The sequence below is a fragment of the Protopterus annectens genome, chromosome 8.part1 (genome assembly GCF_019279795.1).
Source record: "Protopterus annectens isolate FY-2018-M chromosome 8.part1, PAN1.0, whole genome shotgun sequence".
NCBI classification, from domain to species: Eukaryota; Metazoa; Chordata; order Ceratodontiformes; family Protopteridae; genus Protopterus; species Protopterus annectens.
Genome location: NC_056742.1, coordinates 469,531,856 through 469,554,826, shown reverse-complemented (window position 1 = coordinate 469,554,826; position 22,971 = coordinate 469,531,856). Strand labels below are relative to the sequence as shown.

Genomic DNA, 22,971 nt, shown 5'->3' with positions numbered 1-22,971 from the left:
CAAGACCTAGGATGGGGACATGTTGGACCAAACAATGTAAGGAAGGACAGGATCAATCAACAACACACATCAATCATCAAAAAGAAAAAAATGCTGGCAAACTGGCAATCCAAAAGTTCAAACCATTTCTCAAAGAGGGCCAGTTGATGATAAGGACAGACAACACCACAGTCATGTGGTACATCAACAAACAGGTCTGTACAATATTTGTACCGGGAAAGACAATACTCTAGCAGACATATTAAGCAGAACCGCCGGATGCCACGAATGGAAGCTGCACCGAATATTTGTACCGGGAAAGACAATACTCTAGCAGACATATTAAGCAGAACCACTTCGATGCCCACGAATGAAGCTGCACCCGACATCTTCAAGACCATCTCAAGAAATGGGACTAGCATGGAAAGTGGACCACTCTTCAACTTCAAAGAAAGGCCTAAGCATATGCATTCCCACCTCTTCCTTTGATACACAATAATCTGATAGCTCCAAACTGTGATGCCTTTGATGTTAACTCAGAACAACTACAGCATCATACATCCAAACCTAAAACGCTGCAACTGACTGCATGGAACATCACATAGCAGCAGCTAATCCAGAACTTTCCCAAAGAGTTAAAGACATTATTCTTGAAGCACGCAGACCTTCAACAAGAAGGAACTATGCTGGAAAATGGAAAAGGTTTGTCATTTGGATGTGTCAAACATAGATATGCCTAACATTCTGGAGTATCTGGCGAACTTCTTCATTCAGGCCTGTCCTACTCCTCCATCAAGATACATGCATCAGCTATTTCAGCAGAATACAGCTTTGATCCACCTGTTTTTTTGCTCAGGCAGTTCCTCAGAGGAATCAAGAATGTAAAACCTCAAAGAAACCACCATTACCAGCCTGGGATTTAAACTTTGTGCTAGAAAAGTTGACACTATCACTTGAACCAGCAGCAACAGCAGACCTACAACACCTGTCATGGAAAACTGCTTTCCTACTGGCAATTACTTCAGCAAGGAGGGTTTCAGAACTACAGGCCTTAATGGCAGTGCAACCCTTCCTAATCTTCCACCAAGATAGAGTGTCCATGAGGACTAATCCTACATTTATGCCCAAGGTGGTATCCAGAGTGTCTTTAAACCAGGCAATCCACCTACCTACCTTCTTTCCCAACCCACAAAACAGAGGGAGAGAGATGCATACCTTTTGATGTACATAGACAGCTACGCTTACTACTTGGACAGAACAAAAATAGCAGAAAGACTGACCAACTTTTGTAGCCTATGCAACAGGAAGGAAGGAAAAGCTATTTCCAAACAGACAATCTCCAAATGGATAGGAAATTGCATACGATACTGTTACTCCTTCCATGGAAAACCAATTCCACAGAACATAATTCCTCATTCTACAAGGGCAACAGCCACTACCACAGCCTTCTACCTCCGCATACATTTGCCAAGCATTATAATTTGCCTCTATATTCCAGAGATCGAGCAGGGTTTGCCACTGCTGTACTGCAAGGGATCCTAAACACACCATAATCTACTTTTATCCTCCTCCCTAGTTGGCTATGGTATTCGACTGCAGATGCATCCATGAAGGACATAGTACAGTTTTGTACCTGCCATAAATGTAGATGTCCGAACTGGATAGCATCTGCAGTCAGGATTACCCTCCTCCTTCCCTCTGTGGTACTCCTAGGGTGTTTACCCTCCTAATAGCTAGCTGTTGGGGAGTCTTTATGGTGTATTTGTTTGTATATATGTACATATATGCTTATTGTTGTGTTTACCTCTATCTATTTGGAAACATTGGCATCTATCCAAATTTTTAGCCTGCAAGAGGGCTACTGGCATCTGGGGCAAGAAACACTGAGGAAAATGGGCGCCGGCTGCTTTTATACCCCAAGACCAACAGAGATGACCCGACTGCAGGGCTGCCTGACGACAGGACAACCCACTTGTTATGACTGCAGATGCTATCCAGTTCGGACATCTACATTTATGGTAGGTACAAAACTGTACTTTTTGATCTCATGGCATTGCCTAAAAAAGGCACAAGCCTTTGCCAGAATCCTAAAGCCCGAGGGAGAGAGATGCAGGCCATCTCTGGCAAAACATCATGGTCTGTCGATCATGTCTTCCCAGGCTGTCCGGTACTGGATCCCCTTGGAATGACACCAGAAACTAAGCCAATTGTTAAAGTGAATAATTTTCTGTTTGTATTGAGACATCATTGTGGGTGACAGTAGAATGCTGTGTAAAGCTAGGAACATACCTGCCTGGGACACACATTCAGCGAGCTCGATCATGTCTGTCTTCATGTAGCCCAGGGAGGTATGTAAGTCATTCACACCAACATGGACTATGACAGAGTCATAACAGTACCTGTTGTTGAGAGACTTGAGTGCATGGGTGATATGGGGGATTCTGGCACCTGACAAACAACTAACCGTGACTTTCTCGGTATCCAGCCTGGTGAGGGGCACATCTGTGTATCTCACAATGGAGTCTCCTCTGACTAATATGTTGGGTTTATGTTTAGGCCTTAGTGGCTGTGAGACACAGGTGTGTGGACTATGTGTGGTGGGCAGTGGAGTTCACATGTGCTTTTGCCTTGGAGGTCTCTTTTGTTTGGGTATGTTTTTGTTGAAGGCATCCGCATATGTGTGTGGGTGTTGTGTAGGTGTGGGCAGTGTTTGAGGTGTGGTGTTTGTCTTGACAACCTTCTCAGTGCCAGATATACTGACTTGTGAGGGAGAGAGCATAGACTCTAGGTTCTTAGTGTAACTGCATCTTTCACAAATTGTGTTCCTAGGTGGTAGTGGTGAAGGGTTGTCCGTGTACATGAGGCAGTTGCTACACTGTCTCAGGATGCCCATATCAACCAGACTGGCGAGAGAAACCGTAGGAAATTGTCCATCCATATTAGTCAGAATCTGAGGGAGAGAGGCCAGAGAGAGATAAGGGGGTAAAGGGTGGAAGGTCAAGGGTCCTACTAGGTGATCATACAGGTACTACTAAGGAAAAATTTGTAGCTGGAATACCTCTCGATGGGTTAAAAACAGTGCATCTGTGGTGCGTGATGTACAGACAAGCCCAAACCAGCTCAAACATGGGGTTTAAATACTACAAAAAATGGAATATTGTAGTAACACAGAAATCTAGCCTCTTTGCCCAGAAATGTGCTAAAGATGAACTACACTGTTGGGATACAGCTGTATCTAAGGGAAAAATTGTCGAAATTATCTTTCCAGCTGTGGCACACAATTGCGTGGCAGTCCATGATGCTGGACGATGAGCAAACAAACAGAAACCCAATGGTTGAGGATTAAATACCAGAAGGTTAAAACATAAAACAACTTTAAAAAAAGCTCGGAAAAAACAGTGAGGTGCTTACTCCAAGCCCTAGCCCAGCGAACCGTTTCCAGCCAGGTACCAGTCAGCACAATCCTGTCACTAGAGCGCAGAAAGGCCCTTTCTAATCCAAGATGGCCTGAAAAATGTGCTCAGAACAAACAGCTACTACAAACAAACAACCCGGCCCAGAAAGAGCAACCTTGAGTCTGGACTATGCTACAGTTACTAGCTACAATATTTTAGGCTGAAAATGCAGAAAAAAGAGCAAAGAGACTCTAGAGAATGCTTTTAACTATAAATAAATCAGTTGTATGATACACTTGTTGGTAGGAAAGTCAGAACAAACAAATAAATGCTTAACAAATGGAGAAAATTTCCAGTTAATGTCTTTTAAACAGTGAAATGGCTAAAAAAGCTTTACAAACAGTGAAAACAGCAGCTAAAATCATTTAGCAGGCCCAGTAAAGCAGACAGTTGCAGTACAACAGTGCAGTTTGCTATAGTAATAAAGTATAGTAGAAAAGTTGGCAGCAGACAATAAAAGTGCAATAAATGGTAAGAATAAACAATAAATAGAAAAATAAGCAAGAAAACAGGCACCTTATGGTTTTTAGGAAGCTCAGAAGCCTCTAGTCGTCTGAAATCTCAGCACAGAGTTGTGGCTGTATGAAGAAGCAGAAACCCACTCAAGGCTATACAGTGAACTTCTGATTCCATGTATTCGAACCCTGGACCTAGTACACATACAGCTGTAACTCTACCCATTAAAGTACATGGATTGCAAATCAGTTTTAATGCCGAGGACCTTTGTTTAAAAAGGGGCAAAATCATCAGAGCTAGTAAAAGCAGGAATCCAGTATGACTTAAGTAAAATCTTAAAATCCACTGTTGGCACAATAAAGGTTGTCATCCAACACCACAATACTAAAGAAAGGCGAACTCTTCCAAAATAAAACCAAAGCTCTTTATTTCCACATAAAGCAACCAGATTGAGCACGCTTTCGTCTCGAATCGCGAGACTTCATCAGAATCTGAAGTTACAAGTAATTCACATTCTTTAAATATACTCCCAAGGAATCAATGATTCAATTAATAAATCAATTATGTTGTTAATCAATCCAAATCAAATAACTAGCCAAAAAAGGAAAAAGAATATGTTAAAAGAATATGTTGAAACCATTCATATAACCCTATCAACTTGATACAAAACATTATTGTGGGTCATGTGTATGTATACACAAATCTATATGTTAATTTATATAAATAATCTAATAAATAATCTAATAAATATCTAAAATATGAAATATAAAGCTGTGAAGGCTAGGACTAGATAATGATGAATATGTAATAGCACCTTAAACAGTGTAAAAGACATATATATTATATACAGAATTATAATTCCAAACGTGTCACATAATTCATAGTAAACAGAAGTATGACAAAATTATCTAAAATGTTAACATATTGCTAAAAAGAATCCAAGTAATATAATGTATATTACATTAATACTTATATATTCTTTTTAGGATTCAATGATAGTAGTTTCAAGGCAGGTTTAATGGAAGTATGGTCATTCATTCCTGGGTATACACAAGAATCCAACCTCATTTGCCAAATCATTTTGCGATACTCCAGTACTCGTGACTACTGCTTGTTTTGTGACTCCAGGAATGTTTCCCAATCTCCCTTATGTATATATATTAACATATAGATTTGTGTATACATACACATGACCCACAATAATGTTTTGTATCAAGTTGATAGAGTTATATGAATGGTTTCAACATATCCTTTTAACATATTCTTTTTTCTTTTTTGGCTAGTTATTTGATTTGGATTGATTAACAACATAATTGATTTATTAATTGAATCATTGATTCCTTGGGAGTATATTTAAAGAATGTGAATTACTTGTAACTTCAGATTCTGATGAAGTCTCGCGATTCAAGACGAAAGCACGCTCAATCTGGTTGCTTTATGTGGAAATAAAGAGCTTTGGTTTTATTTTGGAAGAGTTCACCTTTCTTTAGTATTGTGGTGTTGGAGGACAACCTTTATTGTGCCAACAGTGGATTTTATTTTTTGTGGTTTGGTGCTACGTGTTCGTGTGGCTTTATGTAAAATCTTCTCATCTTGTTATGTGGTACTAATCAAAAACTGAGTATTTCCTATGTTTTTTTCATTAAACATCAAAAAACTATTAGGTGGGCTACTAATTTTAAATACCTGGGCATATGGACTGATCCACCTTTAATTATCAAACTGAAATAATAGTTAAAATGGGGCTAAAACAATTAAAAATTTAGCTGCAAGCGTACTAGGTTTACCCAGGTTGATATATCCTCCTTCAGCTCTTACCTGCTCCAAATTGTCCTTAATGAAATGTGCCACTTTGTTTATTAATTTAAGGGAGTATCATTGTGTGCCTTTGCAAGGGGCTAAGTAGCTGCCAGTTTTAACCAGTCAACATGTTAACTTCCCTACTTTTTAAATTGTTGCACATGAAATACTGTCTTTTACTGGGCTGTAAATGTGCAGTTGCTACATGGCACTTCCCTTTGAGTTGTAGAATTAAAGAAGTTGTGACATTAAAGCCAGTATCCTTGAATGTGGTTTTAGGTGAGAGGGCACTGCTTAGTTAACACTGGAAATGCACAGAGCCAGAGAGATTGTACAAGTAAGTTGATGGAATGTCTTACTACACATGCAATCACTGTTGGATTAATAATGATCATGCTCAACATTCTCATTTCCAGCTGCATCTGTTTCATGCTATCATATTTGTCTTAAATGCTTTTCACTGTCTCTGTTGAAACTACTGCTCACCTACTCTTTGCCTGTTCATAGGTTGGTACTAGGCTATCGGCCCTAGGGCCTATACAAGCCTAGCCATATCAATTCCCTGGCTATTTCTTCCTAGAATATTTACTTCCCTGGTCCCCTGCATCGTAACTGCACTTAATACTGTGTCTGGCTATTTGAGTGGCGTGGGATAGTAAGCTGTGCTTACAATGCCTAGACTCTGCTGTAGGAGGGTCCAGTATAACTTTCTTTAAGAAATTCAGGACAGGGATCAAGTACTTTGTCATCTGAGTATGATAGTTAACTGCCCTAAACGAAAGGGTAGCACAGGTGTAAACCTTCTTTCACTACTTATCCATAGCCCTGTTATCTTTGTCAGTAGGCAGGACATTAGTACTGGCAGAAGCTTAGAGGGCTTTTCTGAAGAGAGAGATACTGCAGAAGGGGCTGCTACTGGATACTTGTATAACTGTTTTAGGTCACCAAGCACCTTGTAAAATCTGTCTGGTCTTTTAGGAGCTGGTGGTTGGGAATCAGGTGCATAAGAGGTGGACTGAAAGCCATCCTGGAAAGCATCAAGGAGAGGAAGGACTGGAGAAGGGGCAGGGATACCCATCTCTAAGAGTGTGTAACATCTCTTCTGAGCATCTGAAATCTGTAAAGATTGTCATTCAAAGTGTTTTATCATGTTCTGTATAGTCTCCCCAAAGGAAGCTTCCTCAAAGGGGAAATCCGGTGTAGATGGAGTCTCCTTTGTTGGAAAAGATTTGCACTGGAGAATCCAGCTGAGAGGAACAGTCCAGAGAATGGTCAGAGTTGTAGTCCTGTTCTTCATCAGAAGAGGAGGAAACCAGGGCAGGTTTTTGAGAAGACTGAGGTTGTGGAGAACCAAAGGGAGAGGCTATATGCCTAGTCTTCTGTTTTTCTTTTAGGTGTGACATCCACCTGGATGAGATTCGGAGATTCGGAATATTGTCTCACTTCTATCAGAGAGCCTTGGATCTCTTCTTAACTGAAATTTGAGGGATGCCATGCAGTCCCTCAAAAATGATGAGACATGGCTACTTAGTAGTGGGCAACTGAGAAGTAGCCTGGTGTACCATGGGTTCTGGAACCTCAGCGTATGTCGGAGTCAGAAACATTGGACTGAGGATGCGTTTTAGGTCTCTCCAGACTTTTGTTCAGCAGCAGAGGGATGTCCAAAGATGTGGAGTCAGCCAGCAAGGACTGGGCTAAGTGTTTAAGATCCTGGGTCTCTAGAATGCTGTTGAGACTGAAAAGCCTTGAACTAAGGGTTTTGGGAACAAATGATTGACTGGTTGAGAAAGATTTGTTGATTGTGCAGCAGACATAGGAAAAAAAGACATGTTCTATGTAGGAATCTGCCTACCACTCTAACTCTCTTTGCTTACATGTAACAACTTTCAACAAAATAGCATAAGTAAAAGGGAAGGTCCTACAACAGGGCACTTATCTGGATAAACAACTGAAGCAAAGGTACCAATGACCAAACACCAAACAGTCTGATGGGTGCAAGACCTGCGTTTGAGCTGGAGACAACATAGTCTGAGGATCAATGCTCATACATCCGTCTATAGACCCCAACGCATATGAGCTAAATCATGCGTTGGACATACAACTTAGGGAAGGTAAAGTTTTGGCACCCTAGCTGGACATTGGTGGTGACAACCCATATGTCAGGAATACTACAACAGTGATTTCAGTCAAAACATCGTACAATAAATATCATTATCAAAACATCAAATTGCCAGGCACAGCATTAAGTGCATTTATGATGCCGTGGATGCACCGTCTAGGGCAACTGCCACTGTTGTTCACAGATTTGCATGGCTTCACAGTCAGCCTATCCCTGAGGATTTCAAATCAAACATTTTAGGCTCTCCTTTGGACAAACAGTTACTGTTTGGTCCTCAGGCTGCTAGTCTGTTCAAAACTCTCTAAGACCAAGGTAAGACCATGAAAGTCTGCAGACAGATTCTATTCTCCTTAATTTCTAGATACCATAGGAACTACCCATCTGAGTCTACCTCATCCATTAGAAGGCATCCTAGGGCAACTCTGAAACAAAGGAAAACACTTAAGAAAAGGTACTCTGAAAACACCCATAGGGAACCTCCAGCAGGGAGGCCTACATTTGGAAGCAAAAATCTGTGACTATCACTGCAGCACCCCCTCCCCTTGCTCTCAGCCCTATAATCCTGTTTCCCAAAGACTGCTGCTGTCCCTGGTCAGGTGGGGCACTATTACCACAGACAAGTGGGTCCTCTCCATCATCAAGGATGGTTTTTCAGTGTCTTGGGAAGATATTCCCCCTATGAAAGGCATGCCATAACCTCCTCAAAACGAAATATCCCTTCTGGCAACCCGTATTCAAGACCTCTTCATTCAGGACACCATCCAGCAAGTCCCAAAGGACTTCATGGAAAAAGGGGTTTTAACCAGGATTTTTATAGTCCCAAGGAAAGGAGGACAGTGGAGACCCATCCTAGACCTGTCGCACCTAAACACTTACTTGGAGGTACCATCTTTAAAAATGCTCTGTCTTCACATTTTTCTCCCTTTTGTACTTCCACAAGCTTTCCTAGTGTCACTGAATCTGAAGGACGCCTACTTACAAATACCCATTCATCCTTCTTGCAGGAGATTCCTCAGGTTTCTCTCTAGCTTCTCGCATTTTCAGTTTACTCTCCACAGCTCCAGTAATTTTCAAAGGGTTTAGCTCTAGTAGTACTTTCTGTTGCACTCAGGGAATCCACATTTTTCACTGCCTGGATGACCTACTGATCCAAGTTCTCTATCTTCAGAAGTTCTTCTTCACCATGCACTTCACCCTCCACCTTCTGACAGGTCTGGGTTTCACTATAAACTACAAAAAGTCCACATGGTCTACACAGGATGTGGTTTTCCTGAGCTGCAGACTGGCCACAACAAACATGCATGCCTTCCCGTCCCAGGAGAAATGTAACAGTCTGTCCATTTGTTTTTTTCAAAATCTTTTCTCTGCAGTTCATTGCTCAGCAAGGAAGATGCTAAAGACTTTGGGATTCTTGGAAGCCACCATCCCTATGCTCTTCCTGGTCAGACATTCCAGGAGGAAAATCCACTGGTACCTGAAATCTGTGCAGTTTCAGCACTGCCATCCCTTGGACACCTTGATTCCCCTCCTCCCTTGTCTTAAAAGGAGTTATGTTAATGGAAGGTACAGGTCATCCTCGACCCAGGACCGCCATTCACACCACCCCTTCCTCTTCAACAAGTTCACACAGACGACTCAGGTGAGGTGTAGGGGGCACAGATAGGATCATACCAAGTGCAGGAGAAAAAAGCAACCATTTTCTGAGGGAACGTATCAGTCTGAAAGAAATGTGGGCTCTTCTGCAAGCCCTTCAGATATTCTCCCACTTCTGGAAGCCCTGGTCAATCCAAGTGTACACAGAAAACACCACAGTCGTGTGGTATGTAAACAAACAGGAAGGCACCAGGTCTTACCAGCTGTGCAGGTTAGCACAGGAGGCATGGAACTTGACAACCTAAATGGACATCACACTCACAGTCACCTAGATCCCTTCTCAGGACAGTATGATAGCAGACTGCCTAAGCCGTTCCCGGGAGAACACCCACAAATGAACAGAGAGGTTTTCCAAATGATCACCCTTTAGTGGGGCACTCCTCAGATAGATCTGTTTGTGTCACCAGCCAACCATCAGCTGCCCCAGTTTTGCAACAGCAGCTTTGTCCCACAGCCTGTAGGACAGATGCCTTCCGTTGGACAGGGTAGTTCTTCCATGATTTTCTTCCTTTACCTCTTCTTCCAAATATTCTGCTCAAGGCATTAAAGGAAGCACATAGACTGCTTTTACTGCCACCTTTTTGGCCAAGGCATCATTGGTTTCCCATGATATTTCACCTGTCAAAGGGAAATTACAGGAAAATACCTCTACAACCAGACCTGGTAAATCAGCAGCAAGGATTGCTGCTCCACCCAAATCTTCCATCTCTCAGTTTAACCCTTATGGATGATAGGAATTTAATTCCACAGACGCCTCTTCTGTGAAGAGGTTGTTCAAGTCCTACAAGAAGCCAGGAAACCCACTACTAGGAAAATCATACACAGCTGAATGGAAAAGGTCTATTTTTTGGTGCCACAAATGTAGTCGGGAACCACTTTTATCACAAATTCCTGATATACTGCAATATCTCAGCAAACTACTTCAGTCAGGTTTGGCCTGCTCTTCTATAAAAGCTCACCTGTCAGCTATCGATGCCTTCCTCCCTTTTATCCCTCCACCTATTGCTAGGGCAGAGGTTGAGCTTTTCTTCAGGGGGGTTCTGCATCTTAACCTACCAAGGAAACCTATCTAACCCCCTTGGAATCTTAATTTTGTGCTAGAAAAGCTTACAACACCTCCTTTTGAATCAGCATCTTCCACTTCTCTAAAAGTTTGTACTTTTGGCTCTCACCTCGGCTAGAAGCATTTTTGAGTTGCAAGCTGTCATGGCTGTTCCCCCTTTTCTTATTTTTCACAAGGATAGGGTGATTCTCAGGACTACTCCAGCCTTCATACCTAATGTAGTGAATGAGCTGTTTCTCAATCAGGCTGTTCATCTTCCCACCTTCTTTCCCAATCTCCAAGACGGGGGGGGGGTCTACATTCTCTGGACATTCACACACAACTCAGATTTTATTTAGACTAACAACCTTGTCTTCCTGCACTAAAGCACATTCTACTAGGGCAGTGGTTTCCTATCAGGTGGCTTTTCACAAAGGAGTAGACTCCAGGTTTATTTTGTTGGCTGCCACTTTGTCCTCTGTACACACCTTTACCAAACACTGCAAAATTTATGCTTTCTCCAGATCATGGGCAGCCTTTGCTCAATCAGTTCTGTCCGAACTGCTGGACAATTCTTCTTCTCAGTAGCCAACCACCCTTCTTTGCTCCTTCAGCTCTGGAATCACCCATATGTCAGGAATACTGCAACAGTGATTTCAGTCAGAATGTAGTACAATTGTATAAGAGCTTAGCATAACAGTAGATGTTCTACTGATTACTGTTGCACTGTTCCATCCCACCCCATTTTCCCTCTTGTCTAGGTCATTTCAACCTTGTATTCCTCTCCCCCTTTGCTTTAACCTCTGCTCTGTTATATGGGAACAAGGGAGTGTTCTTACCTATTTGAGTTCCTTCCCTCCTGGCTGACCAGACTCCTGTCTCAGTAGTCCTCAGGCCGCTGGCTTGGAGATAGTAGTAGGATCCATTCTTGTATGTCCATCTGTATACCTCGGTGCATGCGAGCTGTGGTCATGCGTCGGTCATGTGACCTAGGAAAGTTAAAGTTTTGATACCCGGCCTGACGTCAGCAGTGACAACTTGTATGTCAGTAATACTGCAAAAGTGATCAGTAGGACATGTACTGTTATTGTAAGTTCTTACACAACTGTACTTCATTCAGTTGTAACACTGAATTTGAAACACTGTTTGAATTTGTGCTTTTTGGCCCAGGTTATGGGTGAAGGTGTCCTCAGACCAGACCAATTAGACAGTTAACTGATAAATAAAACTAATTAGTATCAGCTTTGTGTTGATGTTTTATGATTTGCAAGAAGGTGGCATAAATGTGAACTGGCAGGCTGTGGAGATGGGTGCATTTATGAAAACAACATATTTTGTCACAGATTATGTTGGTAAAGCTGCACAAATGTCCCAAAGCATGGGATCTTGCAGAAACAGGGGATGAATTCAGATTGGTAGAGAAAAGATGCCCAGCTAAAACCCCATCAAAGATGGTCATTTTTGTAGATGGTTGTCACAATAGAGTAGTGCCTTTTGTTTTATAGGATATGTGTCCGTTCTGCTGCACTGAGCTGTTAGTGGATATGTTGAACTAATGAATTTGCTGAATTATGTTGTAATTTGATGCGTCTTTATTTGCTTTAACAGAAACAGAAACTCCTTGAGGAGCTTGGTGATAGAAAGCTTCAATATCTAACTCCAAAGGATGCAGAATTCCAGCTGCTGGTACGATTTTTGTTTATTTGTTTATTGTGGTGGTCACTTTGTTTTATTGTAACTGCCAAGAAGCATGCAAATTGCTGAGTGCTGTTTTCCCTGCTTGCCTGCATTCCTCAAGGAAGGAGAATGTGGAAACATTTTCAGTGAGGGGATGGTACTGGATATGCATGTAGCCTGATGATGTTCTTGTATTATTAAGGTAGATTATGTTGGAGTAGGGGGTTACGTCTGTGTATAGCTCTCTGCTTCTTTCCTCAAAAACTGTAGACAAAGCTAATAATAATGGGGGGACAAAGGCCCAAAACTAGGAACATTTTTTTTATTATTAATCTAATTCACTTAATTACATTTTGCATCAACATACCTTTTCCTGAAGAATAAGAACTATGAAACTCTTGTCCATCATTATTGACTGACTGTAATACTCATAGAATACCCTCTCATGGGATTGAGACAGATAGCTTGCTGTGTGACTTAACCTCTGCGTACAGACTGTGCACGAAGGAGCCCTGTGTATCATTTTTGTGTTCAGACTGCTCAGTGTGAGTGAGTTTGTGTGAGTGTGTTTTCTTGTTTATTCACACTGCTCACCACTATTACCACTGTAAGAACATGTTCTCTGTTGTGCTTGGGGTATCCTGTAATAAGCCCAGGTGAATTATACTGTATGTTGGGGTTCCAGTTCCACATTAATGCGGTTGTATGCATTATGCGGAATATTCAAGCCATCCATTCCTGAAAGTATGTGAATCATGCTGTATATTAGACACAATATGAAAACATGCAGTTTTAATCAGCATACTAAACCTGTTATCACTAAAGTACACAGCTAAAGCGGACAGTTCTGAAATGCCAGCAGAAAGAAAATAATACAAACTCATCATTTGGCAAGGCCCTGCAGTTCTTAGTATACCGTGTCACTCAGCGTTTGGGAGTAAGACAGTAGTCCTTTTCACCCTATGTTCAGTGAGTTTGAACTTCCTCAAGATCTGTGCACAAAGGTAATAGTAATGAGGTGACAAAGGCCCAAAATCAGGGACATTTTTAATTATTAATGTAATTGACTATTTCGAAAGTTAATACAAGAGCAAGTTTTGCATCCACATGCATTTTCTGAACAATAACTATAAAACTCTAATGTCTGTTGTTATGGACTAACTGTAGTACTTGGTGATTTAACTAAAATCAAAAACGTTATTATGGAAGGTACAAAAATATGAGAAAAAATTCAGGGATCTTCTGTAAAATTGGGAACATCTGAGAGATATGCCTCTGAGTTATAGTACAGGACTGCCCTGTGTTCTGTTAGGGAAATAATCATTGTGAATAGTGCCGCCAAAGAAATAATGTGCTCCGACAAATTATTCTATATATTCATGTTGCCTGTTATTGTAGACATGTACATATTTCTGTGTAATCATCTTTGTTTGTGCATTCCTTACTGGCCAGTATTTTGGCCGATACAATATTTTGTGTATTAAAACTGTTTAGTGTAGTGGAGTGTCAAGATGGGATTGAGTATTCATGTGGGGAAAGCATGCATGTGATGTATGTACTGAGTGTTCCATAGTGAGGCATACACATTATTCTGTATATCTGTTGTCTAATTGTGTGTGTTTGTGTGTGTGTGTGTGTGTGTGTGTGTGTGTGTGTGTGTGTGTGTGTGTCTGTGTCAGAGTGGAGAAGCTGCATATTGCTTAATATGGTCAGAGTGGTTATTAATATGTTCAGTTGTGTCAACACTGTGATGTCCCCACTCTAAGCCAGTAATCAAGGAGCCTAAATCCTCACCAGTGACACTGGAGAAGGATGTTCACTTGGAATAAAAATGGATACACTCACTATTTCCAGATGCAGATCTTTGCATCAAGCACAAGTTCCTTTAAGAGCACACAGGGAAAACAGTCAGCCCGGGGTCTGGATTTCTTTATATCTGTCTCCCTCCAGGGCCCCAATAAGGCTCTCCACTAGCACAGCTATAAGATTAAGTCCTCAGCTGAGTGTCCAAGCCATGTCCTCCAGCACCTTCTCTGTGAAACCAGTGCTTCATGTCTCTGCTGCAGGTAGCTGGCACACACACACACACGCACACGCATGCACACACACACAGACACACACACACACGCATGCACACACGCACGCACGCGCGCACACACACACACACACACACACACACACACACACACACACACACACCTTGTTCCACTATCTTGCCTTCTATCTCAATTTTCAGCTTCTTCTGATTTCTTCCATTTCCTGCCATTACCACTATCTTAGCTCTACTTAGCTTCATCTGATGTGCTTTCAGTTTTGCATTCCTTTCCCCATCCTTTGCTGAAGTTCTTGCTCCGAGTCCACCTGTAATGCTACATCATCTGCATACAGCAACGTTGTTGATCTCTCTCCTCCGACATGTTCGCTAATGTAGTCCATCACCATTATCGTCTCTAGCCTCTTCTCGACTATCTGTCTCACTGCAAACATCAGGTCAGTTGTGCTGCATCCTGATTGGAATCTAAACTGCTCATATCCATCTTACTTTCTACTACTCTGCTTCTCCATTTATCAATCATGCTTTCCAGAACTGTCATGCAGTGTGACAGGAGTTCGATACCTTTGTACTGCCCACAGATGTGGATGTCCCCTTTATCCTTGTACACTGACATGAGTATTTTTATTCTCCAGTAATCTGAGATATGCCTTTCTCTTCACACTGCAATGAGCACCCTCAGAAGCCATTTCTCCCCTATTCACCCAGCATCTTTTATCATATCGGCTGTGACCTCATCTGAGCCTGCTGCTTCCCTGACATGATTTTCCTTACCGCTATACTTACTTCATCTAGGGTGGACTTCTCTTCTTCTCTTATTGTAGGCTCTGTCTGAGGCAGTACAGCATCTGTGAGATTTTCTTCATTTAGGCTCCTTGATGTCCTGTGTACTGGTGAGCAGGATGTTACTTGCATTCCTTATGAAGGGTGCCTGACTATATTCTTTATCCTTCTGTTTTTGCCTTGCAATCTGTTATAGTTTCTTTGTGCCACCGACTGAGTCACTTTCCAGAAGCTGGTAGAGTCCCTCCTATGGCCTGTTCTTTGCTATTGCAACTCCTTTCTTAGCCAGTCAGTATTCCTTCTTAGCCTGGTCTGTCTTTTCTATCCCCCATGTTGTCCTGCTCTCCTTTTATCTTTTGATGACTTCCTGGACTTCTGCATTCCACAACCAGCTTTTCTTATGTACCTTATTTCCATACCTGGTGTGATGGCCTCTCTACCCCAGGCCAGTAATCAGGGAGCCTCAGTCCTCACTACTGACACCAGAGAGAGACAGCCACTAAAATAAGAATGGATTTACACAGTGCAGTTGCAGCTCTCTGCATCAAGCACAATTTCCCCCAAGAACACATATGGAACATGCTCTAGACCTGGGACTGCACTTTCCCCAGACTCCAAACAAAGCTCACTTTGGAGAACTGCATCCCAGTTCCAAGTAGCTGACTCACGCACACCTGGATATTTAATTTTCACACATGCAGTCGCAACCGCACACACACACACACACACACACACACACACACACACACACACACACACACACACACACACACACACACACACACACACACACACACACACACACACACACACACACACACACACACACACTCCTGGGAAAGGCTGGTACAGATTTACTAGTTGTACCCCTTCTGCCCTGACTGTAAGGTAACCACGCTGCCACCAGTCAACCACTCTCATGCTCTTACAAGGGTATCCAATTATACTGAGTAAAATCAATACTAATATAAATGGTAGAGTGTAACCAAAGCAGAAAGGCTTTTTGGAGTGGCCACGGCGTCACTAAAATAAGCAAAATACTCTCAAAATGTTAAAAGTATTATCTCAAAGACCAACAACAATGAAAGGTATAAAAATCTTTAATAATAAAATAGAAAAACATGAGATATGATAATCACATTGCCAAAGTGGTTAGAAAATCCTTCTACGTGGCCCACCTAATCACAAAAGGGTTCGCATCCAAATCAAAAGAGGTCATTATGCCCCTCTACTCATCACTCATCATACCCATCATAGAGTACAATGCCCCATTTGGGATGTACTTTACAAGACACCTGCAACAGCTAGAAAGACCACAGAAGCACCTCACCAAGAGGATCACTGGCCTCAAACAGATGCGCTATGCAGCTCAACTGAAGAAATTACAGCTGTAGTCGGTTGCATACCACCTACTCAGAGGTGATCTCTGCCTGACATACCAGGCCATGTCCAACCCAGAATTGATGGACATGCTCCACCTAAAGAAAACCTTATCCCCATGAGCCCACACGCTCTAGGGATCTAAACCTCACCACAACAATAAATAGGACGTCCTGGAGGGATAGATTCCTGTCCCAATCTACATCAGGCAGAGCGCCTTGCTAACACTCTTCAAAAGAAATCTTGACGAGTGGATGGAAAACAGAAAGTTTACCTCGGGGATCACTTCAGTTGCTCTGCTCTACAAAGGCACAAGGAACTAATCTAAGGGGGCAGCGAAAGCCAACACATTCTGGATAGGCTTATAAATGCCTTCAGGCAGATAGCCTACTACCTACCTGTGAACCTAATACTAAATATCTGAGTACAATAAACACCAGAGTTTCAGTCACAGGAAAAATAAAAATAACATGGTTGGACAGATAGAAATGGATGTAGAAAAACACTACTTAACTAATCTCTCTGTATTTCCTTACTGTCTAAAGAATAACTGTTCCCTAGCTAACTTAATACAGTTAGGCAAGATTAGATGCTGAGATGCTTATTTTCACAAGCCAAGGTGATGCAATTCTAACTTACACTAAACTGAAATGAACGCAACCGAACTAACTGTTATAGATTTTTATATCGGGTTCCAAAGAAAACAAAACAAGTTGCTGTGTGGGTTTCATCTTCTCAGTGCTGGTTATAGAATGACATCACATTTAATCTCTTGACTCTGGTACAATACACACTCAGAGCTTTGCTATGATTTGTTGCAGTATCTGAAAGCTGTAGAACAATTTCAAAAATTTCTACTGTTCCCTTCCAGAATTCTTTGTTTAAATGTAAACATTTAATCAGTTATAATAACACTGTTGATACATTTTTAACACAAGCACCTGTACGAGTCAGTGTGATAGTCAAATGACACAAAATTATCCTCAAGGCTCCAGCTAACTATGCTGGCACATGTATCTGTTCTGCAGTTTTGAGGTGCTTCCATTCTTCATCTCCACCTATTTCTTCTTCTAGGGGTGCTACAGCCTTGAGTTATTTTTTGAAATGTTGTGCTTTCTTTCCAGTCAGCTGCCAGGTCTTCAGCCTGGTCTCTGTTGACCTTAAAGCCTTCTGTGACCAATGCTTGTAGCTGAATGTGGCAACCAGTGGTTTATGCTGTGTGCCGACTGTTTCACTGGGAATGACTTTGCAATCACTGATTCTACCCCAGTAACCTTTCCTTACTATGAGGACATCTGCCTGAGTTGCATGTTGGCCACTCTTGTTTGTAATCTTATGACTGTCTCTTTCTGAACCATGTGTTGGCTACTATCAAGACATTTGCCAGACAGAAGTCTAGAATGGCCTCTCCTTCTTTATTCCTGTTGGCCAACCCATGTTTGTCCTGATATGTGCATTCAAGTCACCCATTATTAACACCAATTAATGTTGTCCTGCTTTTTTTAGTGGGTCCCACAACTGCTGTCTGAATGCAGTCTTTTCCTCACTGTCACAACCCTACTGTGGGGCATAGGCTGAGATTATGAATACTGCCCCATCATTGCACTGAAGTCTGATTGCCATGAGTCTGTCACTAATTCTGATGACATCCCTTACTGCCTTCTGAAGACTCTCTCTCAACACAATTCCGACACCATTTCTAACCTGTTCTCCCCCTGTATAGTAGACTCTGAATCCCACGCCAAGTGTCTTTGCATGTCCAGCATCCTCCATATCTTCAAGCTCCAAACCTACATTGAGTGTAGCAATTCTTAGTTCATGTTTGGAGGTTGATTGCTTTTATGTCTAGCTTTCACTCAACAGAGCTATCCCAGGTAACCCAGAATGGGCAACTGGACACCATCTGGCCAGTAGCTTATTGTCCCAGGGCTGCTGGGCTTTAAGGCGGGTACACACTGGCCAATAAGGACCCATATACACCCCTCCCACTGTTAGCATGGGTCCCTGCAGTAGGTTGGAGTAGGCCAGGTCCTCAACCCACTTATCACTGGTAACTACCCATGCCCATTTGGTGGCATTAGTCAACATGGCCGACTCTCCTAGAGCCATGTTTTACACTGGCAAGTGGCTAGCCCCACCACGGCATGCAGTCTGTGATCTGTGTTCTCCTGTCTTGGGGATACTGTGGACAGCAGTAAATGCCCAAAGAGGTTGGTCTATGCAACTCTTCCCCCTATAAGATATCATGTCAACTCTATGCTGCTGCCCACAACTCCATTCATTGGTGAGTTTGAGATGGAAACACTTAGCATGTTTCTTCAATGGTGGGAGGAACCCACAGAGACACAGTGAGAACATGTACACTCCAAACAGGCATTGGCTGTAGCTCAGAATCGAACCAGACCTTAACCATTATGCCATGTTGTGTCTGAATTAGATATAATCCGCACAGCACAATCTTATCTACACCAGAGCAAAACAGAAGTGTTTTGCTGCTGAAACTGTACAGAAACGAGCAGCACAGGTAGATGCATGGACACATTACACCTTCTCCCACCCTGTTGAAGTCCCAAAGGGAATATGAAGAAGTGTCAGTATGTAATCTAACAAATAGCTACTTGGAGCAGACAGTTGGATTGTCTGAAGAATAACTCTTGGCTCTAAAATGTGATACTTGTGTAAAGATGATGTAAAATACTACATTAAACCACGGTGGTTACACACAGGGCACTGTACATATGTTTATAAAAGTGCTATTCTCATGTCAGTTCTGGGGCAAAATTTACATTTGAAGCATTTCTTTCTTGGGTAGCTTGATTTTTTTTTGTGTGTCTAATTTTATTTGGATAAGCTCACTAGGTACAAGGATGTTTTCTAGGCTACTCAGTGAGCAGTCTGAATATTACAAATTAACAACTTACACCTATGATTTCAAGAACTAATTAAGAACTCATAGTTTTAAACATGGTGTAAAAGCCTTGCTCTGGTATAAAAGCCTCCTGTTGGCATGTAAGCAAACCTCTCCAGTTTAAAATCTTGCATAGGACATGGTCTCCATAGTCTCCCACTGTTCACAGCTGCTCAAAGAGCTGCCAGTTTGTGCAGAGGGTGGTACCACTGCAGGTTGTCCATTGGTATACTACTAAACACTTTCATTTTAACCTTTAAGTGACTCTCCCCTACTCCTTCCCATCTAATACATAGTGTAGGCTAGATTCAGACCTGTTGAATCTAGACTGTTTAGTATCACTGTGCTCTTAATCCAGCCATCTTACATTAAGAGAGCCTTCCCGCACCCTTGTGGCAGAATTGTATAGCTCAGGACCTGTCTGAGTTGGGAATTGCTGAAAAAGGCTCAGTCTGGGGCTTTTCCCTTGATTGTTGTGTTAAAAACTGTCCAAATTCACCTGTATATAAGCTTCACATTTGCTTGTTGCTGCACATTGCTCAATAGGGTTTACCAGTGTCCTGTACAGATGAGCCTGGGAACATTATATATTAGAGACCTTCCAGTAGAACCCCCTCAAGCTTCACTGCTGAGCAAAGGTCAACTCAGTTGCGCTCTAAGCAGTGTTCTCACACTTATCATCCACAAACTACTGTATGCCCATTACCTTTGCTTCTCCCAGTCAAACTAGCCCGCTAGTTAAGCCAGAGTCTTATGTCCAGCTAGCCCATTTTCTTCCTAAACACCACATTCAGAAAAATCCTGCCACAATGGATGACAGCTTCCCATCATTTCTCTTGCCAGTTTGATTGATATGGACATCTTGAAGCAATGTAGCAGCTGCTTCATGTATGCTCACAACCTTTTACTCCTAAACCAAACTGTCACCTTGCAAATACACTGTGGAATTGGAGTCAATTCTCTCATGTAAAAACAAACTAGACATCAAATAGGTTGTCAGCACACATGCTTCACATGTCATACAAACCTCACTTCTCACACAAAATAAGGTCATGACACATAAGCCCACATACTTGGAGGTACTCACTAAAAGCCTACCAACAGAGACCTCCCAAATGCACACCACCCACACTCACCGGTAAGCAAAAAGAAACCACTACTCACACACACACACACACACACACACACACACACACACACACACACGTGTCTCAACAAATAAGCCCCTAAGACAATACACATCAAATTTTTTAGTCATAGGCGACTCCATAGTGACACACATAGATTTCCCCCTCACCACACTGGACAAGGAAGAGGTCACGATTAGCTGCCTATGAGGTGCTAGGATCCGACAAGTCATACATTCACTCAAGAAGCTCAACAGCAGGTACCGTTATGACTCTGTCATAGTCTGTTGGAGTGGATGACTTGAGACATACCTCTCCAGACTATATGAAGAGAGACATGATGGAAGGCTCTGATTATGTGTAAAAGACAGGTATGTCCCTAGCCAGTATCCTTCCCTCAATCAGGATGATGCCTCAATATAAACAAAACATGATTGACTCAGACAATTGGCTTAGCTTCTGGTGTCAATCCAGGGGGATTCCAGTATCTGTCAGCCTGGGAGGATATGGTAGACAGACCTCGCTGCTTTGCTAGAGATAGTCTGCACCTGTCCCCCGTAGGCTTTTGGATACTGGCAAAGGCCCTAGTCTCCCCATAGTGCCTTTTTAGGCAATGTAAAAACAACACATTTTCCAATGTAACAAAGCCTAATCAAGACAAACACAGGGTCATGCTGCTTAATGCTAAGAGTTTAAACGAAACTGCACTCCCTGGAAGCACTCCTCACTTTGGAGGATGCTGATGTCTGTGCAGTTACTGAGACATGGTTCAAGGCTTCTGAGAACACCCAGGCAGTGCAAGGCTACAATGCATTCCACACATTCAGACCTCAAAATGAGTATGAAGGAACCAAAGGTGGAGGTCTATCCATCTTCATTAAAACCAAATACACTTTGAGACTGGTCAAACAGCATGACTGTCAAACTACTCCATGTCCAATTAACTGTAAGGAGAGTACCATACCACATCATTGCTAGCAATAGATCCCCCACCTTGAAACAGGATAAGCACACCACCTACCTGTGTTTACTGGAATCCCTCGCCATACAGGCTAACACCTTAGTCATGGGAGATTTCAGCTTTCCTTCCATAAACCAGTGGCCATACACAAGCAAAAATATGCTCGCCCAGAGGTTTCTGGACTTTGTTAACACAAATGCTCTGCAAGAGATAGTCTGCACCCACACTAGGGGCTGTAATATTCTGGACTTACTACTCATCAACTTGAGGTGTCACTGTACTTCCCCATGCATGTACCCAACCTGGTTAGGTCAGACCACAAATCAGTCTTGTTTGAACTACTGGAACTGACACCCTCACAGGAACAAAAAAATTTTAAAAAACTTTACCAAAGCGAACTACAGCCTACTAAGTGATGGTATAAAAAGCTTCATACCACCCGCAATCACAGACCTCAATGATTACCGTGCAGAAGTGTACGCAGATACCCATGTACAGACACTTAAATATCTGCATAAACTCTGCTGTACCTAACCAGATCAAAATCAGGTCTTCCCATAAAAACAAGCTACTATGGTGGACTTAAAGTATAAACAGATATATAACAAGAGGAAGAAACTGTTGACCAAAAGCAAGAGGAATTTCATTCTGCAGAGGACAACTTCACTCCTAAGCCTAAACAAGCAAATCAAAAATCTTGTAAAGTCTTCTAAAGCAAGTTATGAAACTAAGATTGCATTCCTATCCAAGGATAGTCATAAGGCATTCTTTAACTACATCCGAAATCTTAAAGGGAATGCCCGTCTTTGTGCTGAACTGGTTGTAGATGTGATCACTCATACTACACCAACCTGCTGACCCCCTATCCACACCTACCATAACCCAAAGCATTCCTGACACTAACCCTCTGCCTAGTATCTCTAGAGAGCAAGTAATCTCTACACTTGCCAAGGCTAAAAACATGGCCTTGATGGGACCAGATAATATCCCAGGTTGTTTACTAAACTATCTAAAGCAAGACCTTGTGAACCCACTTGGCATTCTCTTTAATCATTGCTTGAGAACTGGCTATAGTTCTGCAGAATGGAGAACAGCAACAGTAATGCCCCTGCACAAAAGGGGCCCATCAACTGATATTGGAACAACAGACTAACCAGCCTCATCTGCAAAGCCATGGAAATAATTATCATGGACCTTAACAAGGACATGGGTGACCTCTAAATGCTGGACCTAACCTAGTTTGGCTTTGTTAAGGGTTGATCATGCTTATTAAACCTGATAGACTTCTTTGAGAATGTCACCAAAGCCATGGACGAAGGTAAGATAGTGCACACAGCCTAGTTTGACCTTGCCAAGTCATTTGACACAATCCCCCACTCAGGCATCATTGAGAAACTCTCCCAGCTGGGAATTAACCCTTACGTTAGTAGATGGGTAGCCAATTGTCTCACTGACAGAATATATTCTGTCAAAACTGGTGACTTCACATCCACCAGTAGACCTGTCACCATTGGAGTACCACAGGAGTCCCTGCTGGTTACTGTTTGGCATCTGTTTCTCAGAAGTCTAGGCCAGATT

At 42.2% G+C, this 22,971-nt stretch overlaps 1 protein-coding gene across 1 annotated transcript in view; it reads left to right on the top strand.

Annotated features, from left to right (window-relative positions):
* The window catches only part of FTO (FTO alpha-ketoglutarate dependent dioxygenase), a 1,656,404-nt gene that overhangs the window by 653,958 nt on the left and 979,475 nt on the right, over window positions 1-22,971 (top strand). The window contains exon 2 of the mRNA XM_044081617.1: window positions 12,113-12,190. Within this exon, the coding sequence (XP_043937552.1) occupies window positions 12,113-12,190 (78 nt within the window). The remainder of the gene's footprint in view (window positions 1-12,112; window positions 12,191-22,971) is intronic.